The sequence below is a fragment of the Perissodus microlepis genome, chromosome 9 (genome assembly GCF_051167445.1).
Source record: "Perissodus microlepis isolate ML-2025 ecotype Zambia chromosome 9, ASM5116744v1, whole genome shotgun sequence".
Lineage (NCBI taxonomy): Eukaryota > Metazoa > Chordata > Actinopteri > Cichliformes > Cichlidae > Perissodus > Perissodus microlepis.
The window spans coordinates 16,298,380-16,324,289 of record NC_140469.1 but is presented as its reverse complement, the minus strand read 5'-3'; the positions used below and the strand labels follow the sequence as shown (position 1 = coordinate 16,324,289).

The window sequence follows — 25,910 nt, the reverse complement described above, 5'->3', positions numbered from 1 at the left end:
AAACAACAGATTTTAATTAAATCTGGTGGCTCGAGTAAACCAGTCACAGAAAGCAAAGACATTATTTCCAATCCACTCTGACTCCAGATTTGACTGCAGCATAGATTCGTTTAGGCTAGCGCTATAATTTATTTAATACTCATATTAGCTTCACTGGCTTTTATGCAATAGTGACAGCATCAGTGATTCAGACAGCCGCTCCAAAGATGAGCTGTCCATGGTGTCTCTACATAAACAGAATTCTGTGCGATTCGGTGTTTACAGGGGCTTCGAACATACTGCTTGGTTCTCCATGCGTGCGAAGATAACGTTGAGCATCTGTGTGAGCGTGGCCTTGGCTGTGGTCTGATTGATGAGGTTCTTGCTGGCCAGGTAGATGTTGTAACAGGTGCGGACGGCCTGCAGAACAGTACCCTCGTGGATTTCTATATGCTGAGACGTCACCGCTGTCAAGAGAGCCTGAAAGGAAAGACCAAAAACTACCATTAACTGCTGACGCAGGATGAGAAAAAGCCGAGAATCGCAGCTTCGCAAAAAACCAAAAGCCAAACACTGATGCAGTCAAGAACAGCTGGACGTTTCAGCAAACTTCCTGCATTTGAAATCTTAAATGCAAATATCTCTCAAAAGTATAGGGCTGTGCGATATGACCAAAATCTCATACCTCGATATAAGACATTTATCGTCCTGACAACGATATAAATCACAAAAATGTAACATTTTTCTGTAAATTCTGTGAATCTCGGGCAGTTCGACTTGCGTTTAGTGTTTCCAGCTGGGCGTCGTGTACCTGGAGTCGAATGTTTTAACCGATGCATGAAACTACACATTTTTAGGCAAAGGTTGTAACGGCCGTTTTCTTTGTGAGTATTTATTTCACGGCGTGCAGCGGGGAAAGGCCTGTTCTTACGTTTGAGTCTAAGGTTTATTTTTTAGCACCTGACGGCTCTTTTTTGCTTCTCATCCGTCAAAACTCTGCATACTCATTCACATGATTCAGTTTATTTTGAAAAGTCTCAACAGGATCTTGAGCTTTATTGTGAAAGGTTTACGTGGAAAACAAACAAGCGGACAGCGGAGCCACGCGATGGTTTTACCGTCGTTGTTGCTAACGACAACATGTAAAAACAGGCGCTTGTCCGTCCGTAGGGTGGTTATATTAAATATAAGACAACGAGAGAACTTTAAGAAATTAATATAGCTACAGGTCACTACAGTGACCGTCAAAACGATGAAAAAATATTGCTGTAAACAGTTTATTTTGCAACACCACGAAACAAACGATACCTTAAGAGGAAACGATAGATGTTTGTATATCGTCATCCCATATATATCGTTATATTGAACAGCCCTACAAAAGTATGTCAGAAAATGTAGTTTATTGAACTTTTTCTGATGCGCAAACTTCAAATAAACTCATAACCTCACAGCTACGAGGGAGGAATGCCGCTCACAGACCTAAATAGGGTCACTCACAGGTGTAAAAAAAGGGAGCAGCCATGAAGCTAAGTAAAAGTCTTTAAAACCAAAGTCACTGTGGCTTTGTCCATTTTTATATAGTCTATCAGGAGAACAACACAATACACCACAAAGCAGGGACAGCAAGTTATTAACAATAAATATAAAACAGATTCACAACTAATATTGAAACTTAAATAGTTGCCACTATCATTGACTTTGTCAGGTAAGTCTCCGAGATAAAATGAAAAAAAAATCCATGTAATCATATTTACAATATAATTACAGATTGTTTTTCAAATGACATACATATTAATAAGGTAAAATAATATTGTATTATTCAACAGTCCAGCAGGATTATCTGCTGCAGCCACAAACAGCAAGTGTTATTAAAGATTACTGCAGATCAAAGCCACACAAAGACACAGATGTGGTCTTTTAAGGAATGACTGTCGGCTAATTAAATTCTCTAAAGTGTGTATTGAGCGTGTCTGCGACAAGCTGCGATATGTCAGAAGACGGGGACGGCAGCACACCTTAATAATCTGTAGCTGCACGCCCTCGTCCGTCTGAGGTCCTTGAAAACAAGCGCAGATGGTCTCGATGATCCTGTCGATGAGCTTCTTGCCCGGAGCCGTGCTGTCCGGGGCGCTGCCCGTCAGGTGGCCATACGCTATCAGCTTCTAAAAGTCACACGAACATGCAGACGTAAACACACATATGCAAAAACACAACTAAACGACCTGGTAGCATGGAATTAAAAGAACTTATTTTTCTTCAAAGACATCCAAAGATACAGTAAAGGCAGAGCCCAGCACACAGTTCGCTGCCATAAAGTAACACTCGTGCAAGCACTTGGGGGGGCCTGCGGTGTGACTTGTCCCGCCACTGACCTGTAAACAGTCGAGCGAGGTGATGACGATGCGGGGACATTTGGATTGACATGCCAGCTCAAACGGCAAGAAGTACTTGTCGGCTTCAATGAAGTTGGTCTTTGATTTGATTGGCGGTAAAGTGCTGGAACCTGATTTGCCATCTCCACCGGGTGGACTGGGGAGGGAAGGAAAATAAATACATTTTAAAAAAAGAGGAAGAAAGGGACAGAGACTGTGAGATAAACACTGTGACTCCGTGGACCCGTCTGTCATCTGGAGTCACAAGAAAAGAAACGGGGCATAAAAATCAGCATGACACACTAACACTTTTGTTGACATCCAAGCCTGAAACAAACACGAAAAAGCGCCGGGGATGGCGTGCTTCACTATAAAGAACAACCTCTGCTTGCTCCACAGCTGAAGCAGGACATCAAACAAGCTAAACCAAAGAAGACCCTGTGCTTTATCCTGTTCCTGAGGGGGGAAATGAATAGTAAGAACAGATTTTATTACACTGAATTTAATGTAGTGCCCGGGGTAGTAATCCCAGAGGTTTTGTAATTCAAGCTTTGCCATGGGTCCATGCTGATAAAGCATCTCCTCCTGCACGACTGGTAACTGCACAGCTATTTTTTCAGAATTTTTAAAAGACCGGAGACAGCCTTAAAATATAGACCATCGCTTTCAGCAGCCATGTCTTTACAGCATCCCTAAGCGCTACCACCACACCCAGACTGCACAAGCTGGAAGAGGAGAAGAACAGAGAAAGGGAGGGAGACGGCTAGCGGTGGAGGGGGCTGCATTGTTTATGTCTTGGCAATGGAAAAAAGACGAGTTCAGCTCTTTTTTAGAGGGACGACCACCCTGAGCATAGAAGGGCACAATCAGAGACAGAGAAAGAAGCGAGGACGGATCGCTTGTACAAGAAGAGAAGAGGGAAAAAAGGATTCAGAGCCAGTTAAAAACGAAAGAGGCATCAAGCAGCATGAATTCACCAGGAAAATGAGGGTGCTCAGAGAAGAGCAGAAGAAGGGAGAACGCTTAGAGGGCTGGAAAGGAATATAATATAAGTTGTCTGAAAGCAGCCGAGGAAATGGGTATTAATTACCACAAATTAAAGATGATTGGACAGGGAAGGAGCTACAAATATCGAGCATAAAAATGGAAAACATGAACCCGTTTACCAGGCTTACAGTCTTCTTCAAAAACATTGTGGACAACAACATTAAAATGATTAAAAAGATCTTTGCTATGATTCAGCAAGAGCATCCACTCTGTCAGCTTATTACTGGTCTGACCCAGTCTCACTTTCTCTCTCAGCTATTATGTTGTGGATCTGCAGGGAGCTCGTCTCCGCTGGTTTATCCCTGAACTCCCTGCTTAATGTCACCTGGCCTGCTCAGCCCTTTATTATAAGCCCAATGTCAGGCTCAGGCTGCTTATAAAACATAAACACTATAAAACTGAGTTCTAGTCAGACAGCACAGCCAGCACATCCTGCAGCTATGTTATTACATGTAACTGAATACTGCATTCGATTAAATGCTGAAGTCAAAGGTTCATCTTTATCTTGGAAACAAGCGCTTAAAAATCCTTACTGGAGCCATGTTTCCTTACAAGCTCTCAATCACGTCACATGTGCTTTCATTAGCAGCTGCACTTTGCTTTTAGTTTCACAGCTTTCAAAGCTTATCTAATTTCCTTGCAAAGAAAACGAAAAGAATGCATAGAATTTATCTTATTGTGTACTACTTCAGGACTTCAGGGCTGCCGGTTGGTCAAATCTGTCACCTTTGGACAGAACCAGAGCGTTTCCTCCATTATTATCCTGAGCTAATCTCTACAAAGATACATCAGCATTTAAATAAGCACAGTTCTCAGACGAGGGAGAGAAAATCGGGTGCTGGAAGCTTTCAGTCTGTTTGCATTACATGCTGTGTTGGCCGATCATACAGCAGGCTTTGGCCTGTATGCAGGTAAACAGTCTGTGTTTTGGCAAATGCAATCCCCATTTTGCTTTTCACACCGACTCCAAACCAGTGTCCATTTCCTGATGACAATTTAACTTTGAGCTTTTTTAAAAAAATTATTGACATTCTTAAAGAAAGACCTGTGCACAAAACAAGAAGTCTTAAAGCGTCAGAATGCTGGCTGTTGTTTCTAGATGCTACGCCATATGGACAAAAGTATTAGGACACACCTCGTTGCCACAGGTTTATAAAAAAGAAACAAAAAAAAAAAAAAAACATCCAAGCAATTCGCCATGCAGTCTGCCTTCACAAGCACTTGTAAAAGAATGGGTCGCTCTAAAGAGCATAGCAGTGTAACAGGATGCTACTGTTGCAACAATGCAGTTTGTGCAATTTCTTTCCGGCTAGTTCAACTGCAAGTGGTATTATTACAAAGTAGGGCTGCCTCGACTAGTCACGATTACGTCGACTATCAAAATCGTCGACGACTGATTTAATAGTCGACGCGTCGTTTGAAGCTTTGTAAGATCACAAAAGACGCAGGAATAAGTAGTAGGATTTAAGAGTGTAATAACGGACTGAAACAGAAGATGGCAGCACTGCATGTACAAGGATGCCAGTTGCCGTTAAACCCCGAAGAAGAAGAAGCTTTGTCCCAGAATTCATAGCGCGGCCCTGCTCAGTTTACAACAATGGCGGCAGCTAGTTAGTTTTAATATTACTCTTATTATTCTTTCTGGGTCACAAAATAAACGTTTAACATATTTCAGGCGAGAATGTAGCTGTATAAACCTCAAATATCTGCTCAGTTATTCAAGACGCCACATATTTTCAAAAGCGCTCCGATGTTTTCGGAGACGTCTGTTACCCACTAGCTCGATAGCTAGCCGGGGACAAGGCTCACTGGAGCCCGTGAGAACACCGGACTCCCAGCAAATCGTTTTCAAACCCACCGCTGTCTTTCACTACTCAGGTTAAACATATATAAGTCACTTAGATAACTTCAAAATGTTATTGTTTGGCTTTTTTTAGTATTTTATTTGTTCCTGAGTAAATCGGTTTGGCTGAGATTAAAGTTATAGTTTTTACACAGCTGAATAAACCTCAAGCAGACAGCTGATTATCAGAAGTGTGAGATGCTGGAGAAAATACTCTGGTGTCCCGTTATATTTTAGATAGCAAGGAGTTTATTAACCTTCACCGAAACAATCTGCAAATTTCATTAAAATTTTATAAACTATCATCTTGTCTTTATTTTTAGTTAGCACATACCTTAAACACTTAAAGCTGTAAGCTAATGATAGTTATATGAGAGCAGATGCTGCTGGTGCAATAAGCTGTACGTTTTACGTCCAATGGGTGCATGCTCTGATTAGTAGACTAATCGCAAAAATAATCGGTGACTAGTCGACTATCAAAATAATCATTTGTGGCAGCCCTATTACAAACTGAAAGGCATTAGGAACACAGCAGCTCAAAGTTACAAAGCTGGGTCGCTGCGTGCTGAGACACATAATGCGTAAAAGTCGCCAACCCCTGCTGACTCTATACCGACAGAGCTCCAGTCCTCCTCTGACATTAACATCAGCACAAAAGCTGTGTACTGGGAGCTTCATAGCATGGGTTACCATGGCTGAGCAGCTTGGATGTGTTAACTGTAATTACAGTGTATGTTATCAAAGTATAGCAGACGGGTTTATTGGAAGACCAAAAGCTGGATCTAGTCTTGCAGATTAGTGCGTTATCGACGCTGTAACTTTTGGCAAGAATGCAATTTTAAAGACACTTACTTGAAACCAAGATACAAACAAGTCCTGAGAATATTGGAAAGTTTCAATGTTTAGTGGTCCCAGAAAACTGAGAAAACCTAATTCATGTAAACTCATGTAAACTGTACCGAGTGTAGGTCGCTTTGTAGAGCTTAAATGTTTGATCTTTCAGGCCTTTATGTGGTGTGGTAGTTAACTGATAAGAGCATTTTTTTAAGATTATGAAATGATTCTGGAATAATTTCCTAAAACACCATTAATGGTTTTCATACAACATGAGCTTTATGTGGCTGCTTTGTTTAAATATCACAGTGATTAGATTAGCCAGTAATGCTTAGTACCTGTTTCCTTAGCATACATTTAGCTATTGTAACAAGATTTGATTTTAAACAGTGATTTGAAATGTACTTAGTTAGACACTACCCATGCCTACTATTGCAATTACATTACAGAATGAATGCACGGAGAAAACCTATTTAAACTGGGCTGCAGGCTCAACCAGGGTGTTTGTATTCATAAGTAGCAAAGCTAGAGTATTGCATCTATCCGAAAAGAGTTGTAAAGCACCTGAGGTGAAAACACAAGCAGCAATACTTCTGTGAGCCTGGTGCTGGCTGCACAGAATCCCTAACCTTAAAATTCAGATGAATTTTGAGTCACTGGTAAATCTAATTTGGAGAGAAGTGAGTGAAATAATAGGGAAGGATTGTGTGCGAAGGGGAAAATGATGAGGGACAGAAATGTAAGTGGGAAATAAAAATGAGCTGGCGTGAGGAAGAAAGGATGGGAAAGAGGCGAGGTGGCATTCATGCTACATTTCATTCCAAAGCCCATGTTACTTCGAAGCCCATTCATGAGCCCCCCCCACACACACAGGCATTAGGCAGAGCTTCATGAAGAAATCCATTAATGAGAAGGCAAGACACTGTTGGGAACAAGCCAGGCAGAGAGCCACAAACAAAAACACACCAGAGACATGCACATGAACACACGCACACACACATACACAGTTTTAATCCCCTTTACGCGTCTGAACACAGGCAAAAGCAGCAGAAAGACTTGCAAGTGAGTCATGAATTTTACAGTGCCTGAACACGCAGGGAGTGACAAAACCCGTGAAATGACCTTTGCTGCCTTATTGTGTGACTCCATTCATCAACTGCTTACCTTAATTTTTCCGATTCTTCTTTGATTTCCTCTGAAAGACAGAAAAAAAAGTGACAACATGTTAAATAAGTCAAATATAGGAATCTGTGGGCAGTATTTTACATATTTTTTAATATCTGAAAGCTCATATTATGCATGGCCAAAAGTTTCAAATGATCAGGTCAATGTATGCAGAAATAATCCCTCCAAACTGAAAAGTGCTCAGTCTTCACTGTTTTTAATTATTTTATATAGCCCTACATGGGCTATGAACAAAAATAGGCTAACACTGTTGAAACCTTCTGTTTACAAGTGGTAGCCAATCAGAGGAAAGCTGGCTTAAAGAGAATGTCCTTCAAGGGAAAAAGCTAAAAGGCCTGTTTCAGGATGAAGAGAGGCCCGGTAAAAGACACAAAAGGATTTTTTTCAATTGTGTATCATGGTAAATTACTCTTGTAGAGTCCAAGAATAAAAATATGGAACTGGAAATTAGAACAACAGGTCTGCTTTAAGTTTGAATTATCAGATTAAAAACCAAAGGGTTACTCAGAACCAATCTGGAAACTGACATCTATGTGCAGCCACCAATTTCCTTCCCAGAGGAACTGTTGGCACCCTTCAATAAGGTTTTAGCTGGAGCCAAAGGAAAATTAATTAATTTCTGGACAATAGATGTTTATGGTTTAGCAAATATTCATAAATGACAGCAAAGTGTTTCAGTTTCACACCTCCCAAAGGCTGATTCAGAGTGAGGACCCCCCCTGCCTCCAAGCTACAATGCAGCTGCACACATCCAACATATCTGCAATCTTAGTGCATCAACATAGTCAATTTTCAAACACATCTGCATTCAAAATATCTAAGTTGATGCTTTAAGTTGATGCGGTCACTGAACAGCTTGTTGGGGTGGGGTTCCGCCTGAATGCGCTTGTTTCGTCATGGTGATGGTCTTGTTTGCGTCCCTAACGGCAACTAGAGAGGAGACTGGTTTGTGTATTGCCTCAGCTGCAGCACTCAGTCCCCAAAATGTAATCATTATTCAGTGTGCGCCGTGTCCGTGAGCCAGGCCAACATTTGTGTTTATTTCACAGATCTCCAGGCTTGAAAGCAGTTGTATGAACTTGCTGAGCACTGACACAGAAGAGCAGGAAAATAAGAGAGGCAGACACACAGAGGGAGGGATGAGAGAGAGAGATGGAGAAGCTGAGACAGAAATAGAGCTAGAGAGAGCGGAAGAGAGGCCAATTGGTACTAGACATTAAAGGGAGCCTTCAATGAGGAAGCTTTTAAAAAACACAGTGTCAATCGTCCTCACAGAATTGCACGAGCCTAGCGATGATTGGGAAAAACCCCAGTAATGAAATGACAGCTCAATTATTTCACTGCTGGAAGGCTAACGGGTCCTTTCAAAGAAATCCACTTGGTGAGAATATTTAGCTCTTAACACTCTGTGGAAGTAAATTAAAGCTGGTTTCAACCATGTTTGACTGCGCAACTCAGGAGAGGACGATTTTCCGAACTGTCTGATGCTAATTTATACATCCGTTTACATGCAGTCACAACCGGCCCACAGGACTTTTGTTCACATGGATTCAAATCTGACATAAGATCAATGATCATCTTTTAACGTCTTTATTCTACAGCAGACAGAACAGGATCGTGACCGCTATGTCTAAATCATCTATTTAATAATTAATGAATAACAAGGCTGTGACAGTTTTTCCCTGTTCTCTTGATTCAGTTAAAAAGCATGATTGTAGAAGCTGAGCTGATACTAAGGCAGATATTTTCACTTATTAGCAACAGGACATCAGAGGATCTATCTCACCTTATGCCTAGCATCCATTTTTCAACATATATTTCTAGTATATGCTCTGAATATGAAACATGTAATCGGTAAACAAATGATATTTGACCTGCAGGTGGCTTCAGAAGGACAGAGATTAAGTATTAGCGTATGTTATCTGAATTGGTTACATAATTTCGAGGTTACATAGGAGTGGGAAATCATGTGTGCCTTCAGAGATAACTGATCATATTACAGTGATTATCATGATGTTGCTTAACAACAGACAGAAGACTGTAGATCAGCACATCTCCGAACAACATTAAGTTCTCTGCCACATATAAAACTGCACAGGAACGAGTCAAGAGACACAACAAAGAAACCCAAGTGTTCAAATCCATGGCCTCCATGCAGTCCCAAAGGATCCACTCCAGTATACACAAGGAGGACCCGCACTATAGTGAGAAGGGGGTTTTAACATTGTGGCTGATTGAGCTATTTTTCCATACTTAGCCATCTTCACCTGGTTTGTTGTCACCCTGTGTGTGTTTGTGCAGGAGCTGTATGTAGCCCAACGCACAGTGTCAAAAAACAGGGTTCCTGCTGCTTTGTTTTAGATGCAAAAGTCTCAGATATTCTCAAACTGGTTTCTTGAGCATGAGCAATGAGTTCATTGTACTCCAATGCACTCCATAGCCACCAAATCTCAATCCAATAGAGGACCTCTGGGATGGGCTGGAACAGCAGATTCACATCATAGATGTGCAGCTGATAAATTTGCAACAACTGTGTGATGCTGTCATGTCGATATGGACCAAAATCTCTGAGGAATTCTTCCAGCACCCATGTTGAATCTGTGCCACAAAAGGATTAAGGCAGTTCTCAAGGCCAACATGGTGCTAGCAAGGTGTGCCGAATTAGGTTTCGATTGCCGACCAATTGTTTAGGGCTGAAACGATTGGTCGGCATAATCGATGACGCCCACAAATAAAATTCTCAATGCGTCATATGTGCTTTTGTAACTGCAGTACACTACAGGAAGCTATGGTGGCAGTATCGCCTATATCGCCTGCCAAGACTTTACAAGAACGAAGAAGAACTTAGTTCGCAAATGGCAAAACAGGAGGAGGGAAGAAAATGGAAAGCATTTCACAGAAAACAAAGAGCTTTCCTTCCACGACAGCACTACTGCAGTGCACGAGCATTTGAGACGCCGGCACCCTGAAGCTGTAATATCAACTCTGAATGGGTCAGTTTTAGAGTTAGAGTTAAGTTAGTGTGTCGCATTGATACCTCGTTTGGTGAACACCATTTCAGTTTTGACCGAACCTTGACCAATTAGCTCCTAAGAAATAGTCTCCAAAGTGAATAATCATTAACGTCCGATCTTTCAGATTTCTATCCCTTCAGTTTAACAGGAAAAAAGCAAACGTGATAGAAAAAGACCCCTACATCACTGCAGGCACTGCATGTTACCATGAAAGAAAACGTGGTGTAAAATTGCATCTCTCCTGCTCTGCTTACTGTCGGTATTGCATGACACTAAAATTCCAATAAGTCTCTAGAGGCCTCTATTACGAGATGTGTGAAACTATAATCGTGCTGACCCCTGGCTATTCCACTATGAACATTAGCTTCACGTCAAGCAATTACTTGGGTTGCTATCAGATTTATGCAAATGCACAGAGAAGTCAAACAAGCAGATGGGCAGCCGGTACAAAAGCAGTCATTTTGACAGGAGGGGTGGGGACTGTCACGTCGACTGTGTAAGTAAGCATCAAGTAATTAGCTCCGTGCATCGATGAGAAACTGTCACCTCGGGATTTGAACACTGAAACCATAGCAACGGTGGCTGGTGGTAATAATGATAAGGAGGAACAGTGCTGGACACTCCTAGGATTGGACAGACATGAGATGGATGTTAAAGTTCTGGAAAATTATGGCCGCTTTGCCAGTCGTGGGTTTCAAAGCAAAACATATGCAGAGTTGTGAGGCAAAGCAGGAAGTGGGCAAAGATGAGAGAGTAGCATTAACACACACAGAACCCTAGACACTTATTAATTTGTCTCCACTTTTACTAACTGAGTCATGATGTAATGGTTTCCTTCCTTGGATACCGAGCTGAATTACGTTAGTATATAAAAGCCAAAACACTGCACTTGTCACAAACAAGACAAGGAAGCACAAATGAGCTATCAAAATGTGATCTCTGGTCTCAATCAGAAAACTCACAGTGCCAGAAGACACGAGTAAAAAGTTCAATGTAGTGGAAGAAATGAAGAAAAGCACAGGCCAGAAAACAGCCAAAGGGTCCAATCTAGACCCAATGGATGGCTTTGCAAAGTGTGAAAACTGCAGGGTAGGAGGGCATCATTTTAAACTTTCCACTTCATTTAAAATTAAAGTTATTATGAGAGTGCTTATCTGATCTTTCAGTTTCCCTGCCAGTTTTACAGCCTTCTTACCGACAAGGAAACCAGCCCCACCCCACAGAAGAACACTATTGTTTCTATGATGACAGAAGATAAAGAGCTGTTTGAACAGTATCCCTTAACAGCTTTATATTCTTACTTAGCAGAGGAAATTTTTTAATCAGTGTAAACATATTTAGGATGGGGTTTTGTTTTGTTTTGGTAGCAAAATAAAGAAAAAAGAAAAGAAAAAGATTACTGGTTATTTAATGGTTTGAATGGTCTATCCCACTAGAGATCAAACTGGGCTGTAATTGTCCAATAAACCAAACTATCTAAAGGAGCTTTCCCACATAAGATATATCCAAACTTTAGTTTGCTATCACAAGCTGATAGAAGTCAACCCTTTGTGATTTATTTACCAAGCCTCATTCTTGATTTACGATATCTTCAAGGTCAGCAACAAAGAAACCAAGGTGTACCAAGGTATTTAGTGTTAGTGCTGCATAACTAAAGCTTTCTGCACACTTGTTTGTGGTATAAAAGAGGAAATAACAGGAGAAGAGAGTAAGACCTCCTCCACACAGCTGTCACATGGGGTGACAGTGATGCAGATGAAGCCAATTGGCTCACTGCTTTTCAGCCCGATGAGCACACTTGGAAAAGAGCAGGGGTCCACTGAAGGGGCTTTTGTGGGCCAGCTGGTAAAACTTGGAAACTTTGTAACTAAAACTTCAAAAATCAGTCTGCCCCATAGGCAGAGATTTCTCAAAATGAACAAAAATCCCAATAAAGTTGGCTCATTTGTCTAAAGTCACAAAATAGAACTACTAGAAACATTATCAATGAAAATCAATTGTTTCAACTTCTTTCTTACTTACAGGGTTGATTTTGCTGTGCCATGATTACAGCTAAATGACTGGCAGACAGGAAACTGCTCTGATTAATCCATAACAGGTGTCTTAATGCATCTGTTATAGGTTTCTTATGGCTTACATACTAGGGCTGCCACAAACGATTATTTTGATAGTCGACTAGTCACCGATTATTTTTGTGATTAGTCTACTAATCAAATCCATTGGACGTAAAACATACAGCTTATTGCACCAGCACGCATCTGCTCTCATATAACTATCCTTAGCTTACAGCTTTAAGTGTTTAAGGTATGTGCTAACTAAAAATAAAGACAAAATGATAGTTTATTAAATTTTAATGAAATTTGCAGATTGTTTCGGTGAAGTTTAATAAACTCCTTGCTATCTAAAATATAACGGGACACCGGAGTATATTCTCGAGCATCTCACACTTCTGATCAGTTGTCTGCTTGACATTTATTCAGCTGTGTAAAAACTATAACTTTAATCTCAGCCAAACCGATTTACTCAGGAACAAATAAAATACTAAAAAAAGCCAAACAATAACATTTTGAAGTTATCTAAGTGACTTATATATCATGTTTAACCTGAGTAGCGAAAGACGGTGTTCTCACCGGCTCTAGTGAGCCTTGCCCCCGGCTAGCTATCGAGCTAGTGGGTAACAGACGTCTCCGAAAACGTAGGAGCGCTTTTGAAAATATGTGGTGTCTTCATAAACTGAGCAGATATTTCAGGTTTACACAGTTATATTCTCGCCTGAAAATATGTTAAACGTTTATTTTGTGACCCAGAAAGAATAATAAGAGTAATATTAAAACTAACTAGCTGCCGCCATTGTTGACAACTGTGCTGGGCAGTGCTATGAATTCTGGGACACAGCTTCTTCTTCTTCGGGGTTTAACGGCAGCTGGCATACTTGTACATGCAGTGCTGCCATCTTCTGTTTCAGTCCGTTATTACACCCTTAAATCCTATTACTTATTCCTGCGTCTTTTGGGATCTTACAAAGCTTCAAACGAAGCGTCGACTATTAAATCAGTCGTCGATGATTTTAATAATCGACGTAATCGTGACTAGTCGACTAATCGTGGCAGCCCTATTACATACACTCACAATATACATTACAGGGATCCATCCTGCTCATCAGCCATCACCCACATCACAAATCAACAAAAAGTCTTTGAAAGCTCCCCCAACTTTCTGTCTCTTCACTCTTACCCTGACTTTGACCCAGATCCTAACACTACGACTTAAATGAGCAATAATGTCTGCACATCCAATCTGACCCCCTTGGAGAGAGTCTTTTTAGGCCTGCAGTACACGTTTCTTTCATCATCCAAGGACAAGTGGGTCAACTACGTATAGAACTATGTCTTTCTCTGGTGTATAATCACACAGGACTACTTCTTAAAATGAGACGCTAGTTGTTAGATTGAGCACCTGTGTTCACACACTCCAGCTAACCCTGCCAGTCCTATAAAAAGTTTAGCCTAGATACTTTAGGGAGAGCCCACATACCCTGAGGCTGTCATTTACTGAAGTGCCCCCTTCCCAATAAAACCGTCTAAGCTGCAGAGAGGGTCAGTAAAAAGCTGGCTAATCATTGCTCCACTCTGCTCTGGAGTGAATGCAGTCTCCACACCTGTATAATGGCAAGAGTGGGTAGAGTGCAGCCTCTGAGTGCTGGCAAGACTACAAAATGGGCATTTATTAATACTTTCAAGCACACAGACACAGACACACACATTCTAGTCAAGTACCTCCCCACAATAAAATCATACTGTAGCACCTGCTATATTAACAGCCTCCTGATGGGTAAGTAAAAAAACAAAAACAAAAACTTCCTCATATTCAGAAAACATTCACTTCTGCAACCCCAGCTAGCTTATGTATCACAACACCTATGCAAGCTGCTGAGTCAGCGCCACCAAATATCACAATGTGATTTATATCTCACTCATAACCGCATTAACCGTTTTTATTTACGTTTCGGAGCGGATCACGGCTTCTTTTTGCTCGCGTCCCCGCCTGTGAACTAAAGTCTGCTATGTGACACCTACACATGAAGGCCGCCTGTGAAAAATTCATGAGATGATGACATCGTGAAGAGACCCGAGCTTCAGTGCCTCAGCCTGAAGCCAGCTCACAGAAAACAACCAAATCCCACCCCTGACAGCATGACAGCACTACTAAAACAATGCACTTATCTGAAAAGAGCACGTAAGGCACAGTGACTTGTTATTAGGGTGTGAGCCATACACAACACAGATATAACAGTATGAGCAACTAACAGCCAATAATCTGACAGATGAAAGCACAAAAACCTCATATGTGTAAGAGACAGTGCCTGACTGAGATGCTAGGATAAGCACAGCCTGATGTGAAGAGAGAGACACCAACATCACACTCAATCGCTAAACCTGACAGTGAACTGAGACAGGTTCCTGTAGTGCTTTATATAATATGTGTTTCACAGGGGCTTATCAGTGATCCCCTTCAATCACACTTACACTGAGCTACAGCAAAAGCTGATCATGGCTTAGATATGAAGTACACAACAGTGTAGTTAGCCACTTAGCATTCCAATAGGCAGCCATAGTAGATAAGGCTGATGAATCAGCACGGGAAGTATTTGGAAGCCCTGAGCAAAAGGTTAGCAGTGGGATTGTGGGAGGGTTGCCAGTTTAAAACCCTGAGAGAAGAAAATGTAGCAAAGACTGAATGAGAAATATGCTGTTGACCACTACAGTTCACAGCCCGTTCCTCAAAAAGGAGTGTTTGTGTTCTGAGATTGTAAACAGCGTTGATAAAAGATGTTCTTGAATATTCATGGAAGTCTGTACCGAGGCTAAGAGTGTACTACATTTACGAGACGCCCCGGCTACACGTGGTGATGAATTGTAGAAAACGCCAAGTCTGCTAGCACGAGCAGAACAACAGCCTGCTTTTATCATACGTACAACACATCAAACTCCTGCTTCAAAACAACCTGCTCCCTCTCGTCTCCCACTGCTGCCGGGAGCTACTTGCAGACTAAGTTGAGTCTCCCCCCTTCCCGTGCGCCACCCTGCCCGAGTGCCATGACGAAGCATTCCTCAGCCTCAGCAGCAATCTGCGAGTAGCGTCTGCCACAGGAATAACTCGCCAGGACCGTAAACCCTGGATTCACACGTCCTAAGGCCTCCTCATGTGTGTTTATGCATGTCGTTGGTTACTTTTGCTGCAAGTAGACATGGTGATGAGAATCGGACAAGTTTTCACTTATTTCTCTACATTAAATCTAAACAGGGCTGAAAGTAGGGCTGCACGATTAATCGTTAGAGAATCGTGATCTCAATTCTAAGCCAAAAAAATCGTGATTCTCATTTTATGCCAAATCGTGCAGCCCTAGCTAAAAGGCTGTAAGGCAATGAAGCTGCCCATCTCAAGAAGGTCAAGTACCAACCTAGTGTCAGAAGGAAAAAGGGTGCAGCAGGTGGTGCAAACAAAGTGCACACAAAAAGACATCTGTTTGGAATTTCAATAACTTTTGGCAACTCAGTAAACTCGCAAATGGACGATTTCTGTTTGCCAGTTTAGCTTTACTGCTATGCAAATCAATAGGTGTTTCTCTATTTTTCTGTCTCAGTGAGACCAAATGTCATATCCTAACCAATTTTGTTAGGATATGTTTGACATTTGCGTTTTGCTACTACCAGTAAACTCTACATGGACATCTGTGAGAGAAGGCTTGGAGCAAAAATAAACAGAAATAAAACTGTAACCCATCCAGGGTGCAATTCTTCTCGGAAATGTTGCAGTCTGGTTGTCTTGTTGCAGGATTCGCTCATTATCACTGACGCCAACAACAGTGTGCACAGCAGGTAGATGCACCCAATGGCAGCCCTGAGAGGATGCGTTCACCTGGGCAAATATATCTTAGCTGACTAAAGCTGCTGGATCAACCCTAATTCAAAAAGTAGACATTTTTAGCCAGCGTAAAGTTCATGCGTGGAATAACAATCAAATGCAATCAAAAACGCGCATGCGCCCACACCAGAAGAAGAAAGAAAAAAAAAAATCTCATGAGACCGCTAACATTTCATCAATTAAGACACAGCAGAGCATGCACACGGCTGCTACACTGGTGGGAGTGAGAGAGATAAACAGGCAGCTCTCTGGAGATGCTCCGCAACACGTCACAAGACAAGCAGCTAGAAAACAGCTCGCTGGGAGGGGACACTGGGTTTCAGACACAGAGGGAGGAGAGAAAAGGGAGAAAGCGAGAGGAAGCAGAGGCAAGGACGAGGCTATTTTCCAAAGAAAATAAGCTTAATAAACCTGCCTTTTTATCAGCTCTATGATTATGGGGTTTGGTTTTTGTATGTGCAATAGAAGCATTGTGTTGCTGTTTTTGTAAAGCTGCCACCACAGTGCAGGCAGACTGTAATCATTTCTAGACAGTAATCAGACATGTTTTTGATCATCTATAACACAGAAGAAATAAGACATAAGAAAGAGAGACAATGTGAAGGATTTCACTGCAGCCTGATCAATTCCTGGACCTTGGATGAGTAAAAAAAAAAAAAAAATCTCCACTATGATAACACAACACTTCTTCACAATGGGACCGCAGCAATCGCTACCCATGCACATGCATATACATATGCAAGAGGTTAGAGGTTAATTTCTGACTCAGTTTCCATCACCTGAGAAAGGAGCTGGAGAGCGACAAAGGGCATCCGCCTTCTGCAGCACTATTTCCATTTCAAAGACTTTAGAGCCCATCTGCATTTGGCATGGATCCTGCGGTTGGCACTAACCGCACCGTATGCAATGATCAGCGAACATTCATTTTAGTCAGACTGCTTTTACCCCAAAAACAATCATGATCGCATCCCGCGAACCAGTGAAACACTACAACCCGATATCCAGACTGTCATGATTGGATCTCAGGTACACTCACTAATCAACAAAAGGCATTTAAGCCTAATTTTTAAGCCAATATCCACACACAAGACAGAGGCTCACACTAATGCACTACATTTGACCAATCTGAGAATAAACTGTTGTTGTAGGCAAACATGGCGTAGCTGCAATCACCGAAGAAAGCCTGAGAAAAATCAGACCTCTGACATTTCTGCTGTTCACGATGAAAGAAAAGGTTGCACAGCGGTAATTACATTTGGTGTGGAAGAAGGAACGACTGTCAGAGGTTGTCTGGGCTACCTAATCACATGTGCACTCATGCGTTTGGGCATGCGTGCTTTACATTTCCATGTGCATGTGTGTGTCCCACCAGCCCACTCACTCGCACTTGCATAAGCCCTTCTAATCACCAGTCTCACTCCCATGGCTGAATCAAGGCTCTAATTTTGTAGCCAAAAAGTCCCAAAGTGCTCTGCCTCCACAAGGTCTCGATTACTCAGCTGTTGGCTTTGTTATTAAAATTAATGCATCTTTAATAATTCCACTGTGGTTGGACACATTATGTAGCATTCTTCTATCTATTGGTATGAAATACAACCGCTTTTCTTTTAAAACTGGGTTATTATCAGCGTGCAGGCTACAGAATCTGGAGACAAACACTAAGCCTAGGGAAGGTAAATACAAGTCATTTTTGTAAGTACACCTGTCGTCTTCTACCTGCCCTGCCATGTTTAGGGGAACGTTTCACTCACAAGCACTGTGTGACACTTCATTATTACAGTGATACTGTTCGTATTATGGCAGAAGTTGGACATTTGTTAAAAAGAGAAGTTTAAAATTCCCCTCTGACATCACCTGACATTTGAGAGCTGGCACAAGGACACAAGCTGTTAACTTGTATTGCGCACTACTACTGTATCTGCACCATTTTGTACCATTTGTAGTGCAGTTTAATACAACTGTCCCTTTACACCACTCAGAAAGTGCTAGCTTGTGAGCTAGACTAACCATCAACAGCGAATATGTTTCATTCCTGTCACTTCAAGACGAGCTCCATCTGCACCACACATCTGCCCTGAGCTTTACTGTTTGCTAGCAACAGCAAGCTCAGCTAGCAATATTTATCCACAGACATATTATTAGAAATACTGGAGTTCTACTGATTTTACTCTATTAGTTATCCACACAAAGGCAATTTTATTTGCCAAACAATTAAATGATAAATTCTCCAAAATACACCGCCACCACAGAGGCCCTTTTGCAGGGTCTCGAATCAGCAGCGGTGAAGCACAAACCTGCTAGCAGCAGCAGTTGCTGTGTCTGCCTCTACCTTTTGCCATGCCCAAACTTTTAGCCTCAGTAAAAATTTGATGGTTGAATTGTTTTAAAAACTAAATAAATAAACTCCCTATATACACAACTGTCATGAAAGCATAAGTTAGATACAGAAAGCAAAGCTGTTTTTTGTACCAGGCCGTACATATTTCTATTTCTGCTTATGGAGTCGGTTTCAAGAAGCCATGAGAGTATGAGTTGAATTCATTTTTCAACTTTGTTAAAGCTCATCCAGTTCAGGGACCTTTGTTCCACGGCATGTTCCCAGTCAATCTCTACAGTCTCTACTATGTGACTACTGAAGTATTGACAGCTCTACAAGCTCAGAATACCATAATATTCATTACATTCTGATCTAAATTAAGACTCAGATTAATACACGGCTCAAATTGCAGACTTTCACAATGATAAACAATGGCACCCAGCTGGTTAACAGCCTGCATGTCTGCTGACATTGGACTTATTTATAAGTTGAACCATATTAAAGTACCTATAAACACTTATATTCCTCCAAGGTGCAAAAAAGAAAAAAAAAAAAAACCCTCCCCACCCAAAAAAATCCAGAAACTGAATAAAAAAAAACTATAACTGCGACACATAATTTGCTCAGTAGCAAATTTACACAAATTAATACAGCTAATAGATGAATACAAGATAGATGACCCCGATAAAAAAGTCCTGCAAGATGAAATTGAAAGCAACACAAAGGGAGGAGGATTTCTCATCATGTGCCTCATCTGTTTGCAGTAGACTATAATTAATTTATCACCTGTCCCAGGACTGAAGAAGGCATCAGTGGAAAGAAATGATGTATTATGTATGGACATATCAGTGTAAGCATAACAAAGTGTGAGGAGGACAAAAACAGTCTCCTTTCTACATTCTAAACAGTCTCCACTGCACAGATAAAAGGATTATTTGTGCTTTCAGAGCTAGAATAGGCTCCGCCATGTTAACTACTCCACTGCTCGCTATCTGAACACCAGTCAACCTTTGGGGTTACAAGCAGCTTTTGTGTCTGCACTTGGTCTGGAGGGGTGGAAATGAGACAGAAACCAGGCGTGGGGCCTTTTCTTTAGGGAAACAGAAGAGAAAACATGATTGGAGAACAATTTATCCCAATAAATCTACTGTACTTCTTTTCTTGCACACACACTACAATCTAAAATTAAGTAGTATATAAATATATAGTATATAACTCTGAATTGAATATGCTTGGAGTTTAAAGTGTTGCTTGGACAAAACAAGCAATCTGAAGGTGTCGCCATGACTCTAATAAGAAAAAAAATTATATATGCAAGTCTCGAGGTCATATCAAACCTTTCAGAGCTCCAAGATGGATTATTTTTTCGACTGATGCCTTTCTTACTTATAAGAATTTGACCTGAACTGTGCCTGTATAATCAGATTCTAGTTAGGATCAAACAGCCCCGAACATTTACAGTAACTTGGCAAATAAAAGTGACATAAAAAAAGGAGGCTGACAGCTGCTGTTGCTTCCCTCATTTACACTTTCTCAACGCCTCAATGCCCCAAATGTCTGGTGGTGTCATCAGCAGGTTACTTGGTGTGCCTCAGCTGCATAGAAATCAAAAGGAAACTGGCTGCCTTCTGCTAAATTTTCACGAGGAGAATGAAAGATGCCAGTAAAAGGTTGTCAAGCATGCAAGTTAGTGTTGGTTATTTTGCAGGAGTACAGACGTTCAAGGCTTGCCCCCCGACGGCAGCCTTGAGCTCCTGCGCTTCACATCCAGGGAAGGCTGTGTGGGATCTTTGCGCATCGTGGTCAAAAACCCCAATTAACAGACGGCACCATTCGTAACCTTGTGCTTATCGCGGTTGAGCGTGTGGCGACTATGGTGCAGCTTATCGCGGAGGAGCACGTGCCCACCAATCGTAATGATCAGAGGTACATTTGTCCTGTTGGCTTCCCGGTCAGCTCTAAAGAGAAGGTAGTCCATGCAAGTGGCGGCCTTGAGCTCTGTGCAAAAGTACACCCTGCAAACTCTTGCTGATTTTGTCTCTGTTTACAGCTTCATTCAAGGTTCTTTTGACCTTGGACAGGGAAAATATTTGCCACAGCAAAGCTCAAAGTGAAGTGGCATTGGCTGGAAATGTGTTTTTTGTTTGGTCCAAATTAAACCTTGTAGTGGAGCAAAAATTCAGTCAATAAGCAGGAAACATTTCCTAATCATGTTGACTTCATGAGTGTTGGAGTAATAAAAATATTGATAAATGTTAGATGTATTTAAGTAGCACAGGACTTTGGCTAAATATTAAACAAGCTTCTCTTGGAAGATTTTGACTATTAAATGTTTATTAACCTCTATGTGCCAGAGTAGCAGTTAAGGAAAGCGCAGGTACCTTTGAGAAGTCTAAGTGATAGTACACATTAACAGAGAAAACATCATTTTTAACATGACCGAACCAGTTGGCCAGATGTCTTTAATTTTCTTTTAAATGGACTCAGCCAAAGGTTGGCAGTCACAGCATCAGTGCCCTACTAGAAAAGCTAGAGTGACAAAACGCAGAACAAAGACCACCAACATCTATTCCACTTTATTTAAGAATTAATGAAATCCAGGGAGGAGATGGGCTCTACTGAACCAACCAATGAAACCAGAACTTACCATTAGCACTCCATAAGTCTGCAGGCTGAGTAAATATAGCACCTAGATGATGGTTTATTGATTATTTGTTTAGTATTCATCCCATATTGCATTCATATTTAATGAATATCACCCAAACAATCAGTACTTTACAGAAACCAAGCTGACAATAGTTATTTATATATATATCTCATATATAAAACATGTTAGATATATCTCAACTGTATCCATATTATAACATGGATTGCCCTCAGGACTGTCTGCAGCACATGTAGCAGGATAGCATCACCATGAAAAAGGCTAAGTAAGTAGCAGGGTGTTCACCATAGGTCGCTTTAACTTTGCCCCAGTGTAAAGCATATGGGTCAATATATAAAAATCAGTTTTCCCCCAAACGTCCAGTACTGCTCGAGCTCTACTCAAACACAGTTCACTATTCTCATCTATTACCACTGTTGGTATAACAATGTATTAAGATTTTGTGGTAATGAGTGACTGTGTATTACATTACAATCAAATTTGACAACAACACCGAAAAAAATTACATCCCTGACTTAGTCACAGTGTTTCTGTCTCACTCATCCTTGGCTGGCAGGTAACTCTGTAGGACTTCATCGGCAACAGGTTTCTTGTGACCTCTGCAGCTGACCCTCAGATCATACACCCCTAAGGGGAGAGATAATGAGCATTGTGCTCAGCGGGACTGAACTGCTCAGGTGGAAACAAGTGCTCCTTCTTCTTAGCAGTGAGGCGTGAAGAGAGCCCCCCTGGTTTAGACTGCTGTGTACATTCACATTACCAATCTTTCACCAGCCGAAAGGCCACAAGAGCTACTCGAGGAAAAGAGGAGGCTGGCTTTACAAAGCAATGAGACCAACCAGATCCAATCACATGAAAATAGAAACTTGTGACAACAATGAACCAAAGCCTGAGCCGAATTCAAGGAGGTAGTGTGCATATACGGTCTAAGGGCCTTTGATATTTTGAGTTAACTGTTCTTTGCCACCAGACAGCTCCTCTCAAAGAAGCCGACAGTGAGATCCACAGATAATAGGGCCCTGCTAAAGCGGCACTTTGGAGAGTGTGAGAAACTGAGATGATGTAGTTTTTGTGAACTGCCGAGTGAAACTGATAACGCAGGAGGAACTTCACTTTGGGAGTTATGAGGGTGAACTGTTTGCGAAGGTAGCTTCTTTTTAGCTTGTTCCTGATACCTTGTGTTGCAGACGGAAAAACGCTGAAAATAACGGGTATTTAACAGAGACCATGTGAAACAGGAAGACTTTCAGTGACAGCAGAGAGGAGAGTGTGGCACAGGCACTTTCTCAGAGATGTCTCAGAGCTCCAAGAGCTAAAGGGGATTATGTAAGTCAAGCAGTATACTGGGTCACCCAGTTGTTTTTGATACACTACTGCATCGCCGCTACAACTGCGCTTATTTCATAGCGCCCATGTACGGCTTCACTGGGAAGTTAAAAGGTTTTATTTTTTGTTTTGTTTTTTCTTTTTAAAGAAGATTCACCGCCACTGACTGCTAAGTAGGATTCAGTGTTAACCAGCGATTTTTAAATCAGAATCACAACATATTGTAGTGAACAAATGTAGCTGCTAAAATGCTATATGCCAGCCAGTAACCATGGTGACTTTAATGGTTTATGAATAAGCATAGCCCGTGTAAACTACACATGGTTTATGCTTGGTTTCTGTCTCACAGCTGTAATGTCTACATTTTAATCAAACCCTCGAGGTAAGCAGGAAAATCAGAAGCAAAGGACAGTCAGTACCAACTGATGACATCACCAGATCAAGTCCCTAAGCCCCCCAGATAAAGAAACACCACCGACTGTCTACTAATAACAGGAACAGAACCATGCAAATTGTGTACGTCTGCTTTAAGGCCATGCTACATAGAGCTTTCTATTCTGAATTAACACCATGTTACTGCTCTGTGCACAAAAAGCTATATAATTCATGTGGGTGGTTTAGCTTCACAAAACACCACAGCAAATAAATCTAAACAAATATGCTGCATGTATTTTGCCTATAGGCCACTACAAAAGCCTTCAGCAGCTGCACGTGTTGATAAAGGCAGCACTGTTGGGACAGGTAGGATGTTTGGCTGCTTCACAACAGGACTCTTTGTTTCTCTAGCTGTGTCATATTACTCACCAGGAAAAAAACTAAACAAAAAAAAAAAAAAATCCTAGCCTGCATGGAGCTAATTTTAACTCCAACATGAGAAAAAATATATGTTTTACGGGGCGAATTTCCTTGTTGTAAATAATGTTTTACAAAATTTACATTTACCACTAATTATCACCCCTAAGGTCATGTTTCCCAAGACACACTTGCTAGCATACGTTAGTGAAGCTCACGCCTGTAGTAGAAGGTCAAACAGACGTGCAGTGACGTTCATTTCAAAATAAAAGCGTAGTTAATTAGATAGCACGCCGATCAATCTTGGGTTTATTGCGAAGAAACACGTTTATAAGAACAGAAAGTACAATTTATAACGTGTTTTAATCATTAATAGGCTGTATTAAACGATGTGCCCTTTTGATTGGTATAAATCCTTCTAATTGTAATTTTATTTTTGTACTAACCGGAAATTATCTTCTCTCCACCCCTAAAAATGACACCATTCCTAGCATAAAGGTGCTACTGACAACTGTCAACCTCAAGCTTCTCGCCAAGTCGACTTCATTGTCTAGTTTTACAGAGAAGACGAGGCCACCCGAGTAAAAAGGTTAATAAATAACAGATGTAATAAAATAAAATTTAAAAAAGTCTTCAGCCCTTCCTGTACTGACCGGGGCACGGCCACTTTGTACCAGGAAGAGACGCAAACATCTCACCTTAATGGGGTGAAATCATGTAGTTTAGAGAAACACAGTTTACGCTCGACGAATATATGGAGTGTGCTTGTGTGTCAGGGTGATGACTAAAGAGAAACACAGCCTTAAACAACTTTGTTTCCCCTGTGATGTCCGGCCTGTGCACACATCGCTACTAGTTTCGCAGCATCGCTTCGGCGTTGCAAACACCCACCCCTCCTGCACCATTTCCGTGTTTTATACGGAATCATTTCCACGGAGCCTGTGCCACGTCAATTAAATGCATAGGTTTTACTGAAATCTTACGCAGGGCAATAAGACCGGAGTAAGAGCCAGCTTGTAATAAACGAAAAGCACACGGTGCCTTGCCAAACACTGCGACATTGTTGCAGGATAACCGGTTAATAAGTGAAAGGGTGCATGACGTGTCTAAATCAATGAGTCCAAGACAGCAACAACGTGACGCTAAAACAACACAACTCACCTAGTGCCACCTCGCAGGCTTTGCGCAATTGGGAATGGTGAGCCTTTTTCACCTCCTTGTCGGCCAGGATCTTTTCCAAAGCTCGTGTAAGGAACATGTTTTTCGTCTTTTTGCCCTCAAACATGTCGCACCGGAATTTGGAGCGAGGTGTGCCTGGTCCCAAGGGGGGCTGCAGCCTCCTCGAACAGAGATGTAATTCCTTTAGTAATGTCAGCCGCAGAGCCCCTAACAGACAAACATAAATAAACACAGAAGGTGGGGTAAATCCCTCAGATTGCCATTAACGACCTGCCTCCTGCGCCATGTTTGAGAGAGGAAACGACGTCACGTACGTTTGAGAACGGCCGCAGTGAGGCAGTAGGGAGTGAGGACGGAGATGAGCGTGTCCCTGCACCCGAGCTGTGTCTGCACATTCATGTACACCTGAGATCCACGATTTGTTAGACCAAGACACATTTTTTCTGTAGTTTTGGTTCTGTGCACCGCCGCTGAGGAGCAGACTTCATTTAAAGGGGTTTTACACAAAAATTGCATTAAATGTTTAGGATTCAAAGCCATTAAAAAAAAAATTGCCAAGTTTCAGAAGCTCAAAATTAATACATTTTCACTGGAATTTCACATTTGAGGCCCAAAGAGATTACAGCGCAGGTATTGTAGGTTATTATTGGACTGGGAACCTAAACAAACCCATAAGTGAGACAGGAAAAGCTTCAATCAGCCAAATCAGTAGTCTGATGCACTGGGCACCTCATTTAATTGAAGTGTAAAAGGCTCTCTATCTCGCTCTCTGCTCTGCTTCAGCCAAATACTGCAAGACTGATCAGACACAACTTCACAGAGCGAGTGGATAATGACCCAAAGCATACTGCAAAAGCAACCCAGGAGTTTCTCAAATCAAAGAAATGGGATGTTCTTTAAAGGCCAATTCAGTCACTTAATTTCCACCAAGAAGAGTTTTTTATGAAAGGCCAAACTGAATGCAGGAAGAACCACAAACAAGCAGGAGCTTGAGAGGAAACACAGCACTAAGGGTAATTTTATATTAAATGTATAGGAATGTCTGTAATTAATGCACTTCAGTCACATATTGATAGTTTGATTTTAAAATTCACTGTGGTGGTTTACAGAGGCAAAACTGTCTTTGCATATAAACCTTCATGGTTGTATTAAACCTATGTGTGAAAACCCTGGCGTAACATGTTGCCACAGTGCCTTAAACCACCAAGCAGAAGAGTTTGCTGTCTTTTGCTGAATAAAACATAACTTTCCTCTGACATGACATGCACATGACCTACAGCAAACCTGTGCGTGGTATCCCTGTGGGCATTTTGTTAAACATTTTCATTGTAGTAAATATGTAGTAGCCTATGAAGGGATCATGATACAGTTAACTCAAACAGAACTGAAGTCGATCCTTTTGGGATTCTCAGTTAATCATAACGGACCCACT

At 41.4% G+C, this 25,910-nt stretch overlaps 1 protein-coding gene across 2 annotated transcripts in view; it reads right to left on the bottom strand.

Moving 5' to 3' along the window:
- arfgef1 (ADP-ribosylation factor guanine nucleotide-exchange factor 1 (brefeldin A-inhibited)) overlaps positions 1 to 24,795 on the bottom strand; it is a 55,843-nt gene extending 31,048 nt beyond the window's left edge. For both annotated transcript variants that reach the window (XM_084939244.1, XM_084939245.1), the window contains exons 1-5: positions 24,461 to 24,795; positions 7,240 to 7,270; positions 2,352 to 2,508; positions 1,995 to 2,141; positions 280 to 459 (exon numbers count right to left, since the gene is read on the bottom strand). In XM_084939244.1, the coding sequence (XP_084795370.1) occupies positions 280 to 459; positions 1,995 to 2,141; positions 2,352 to 2,508; positions 7,240 to 7,270; positions 24,461 to 24,584 (639 nt within the window). In that variant the 5' untranslated portion in view covers positions 24,585 to 24,795. The remainder of the gene's footprint in view (positions 1 to 279; positions 460 to 1,994; positions 2,142 to 2,351; positions 2,509 to 7,239; positions 7,271 to 24,460) is intronic.
- Between the last annotated feature and the right edge of the window lie 1,115 nt (positions 24,796 to 25,910).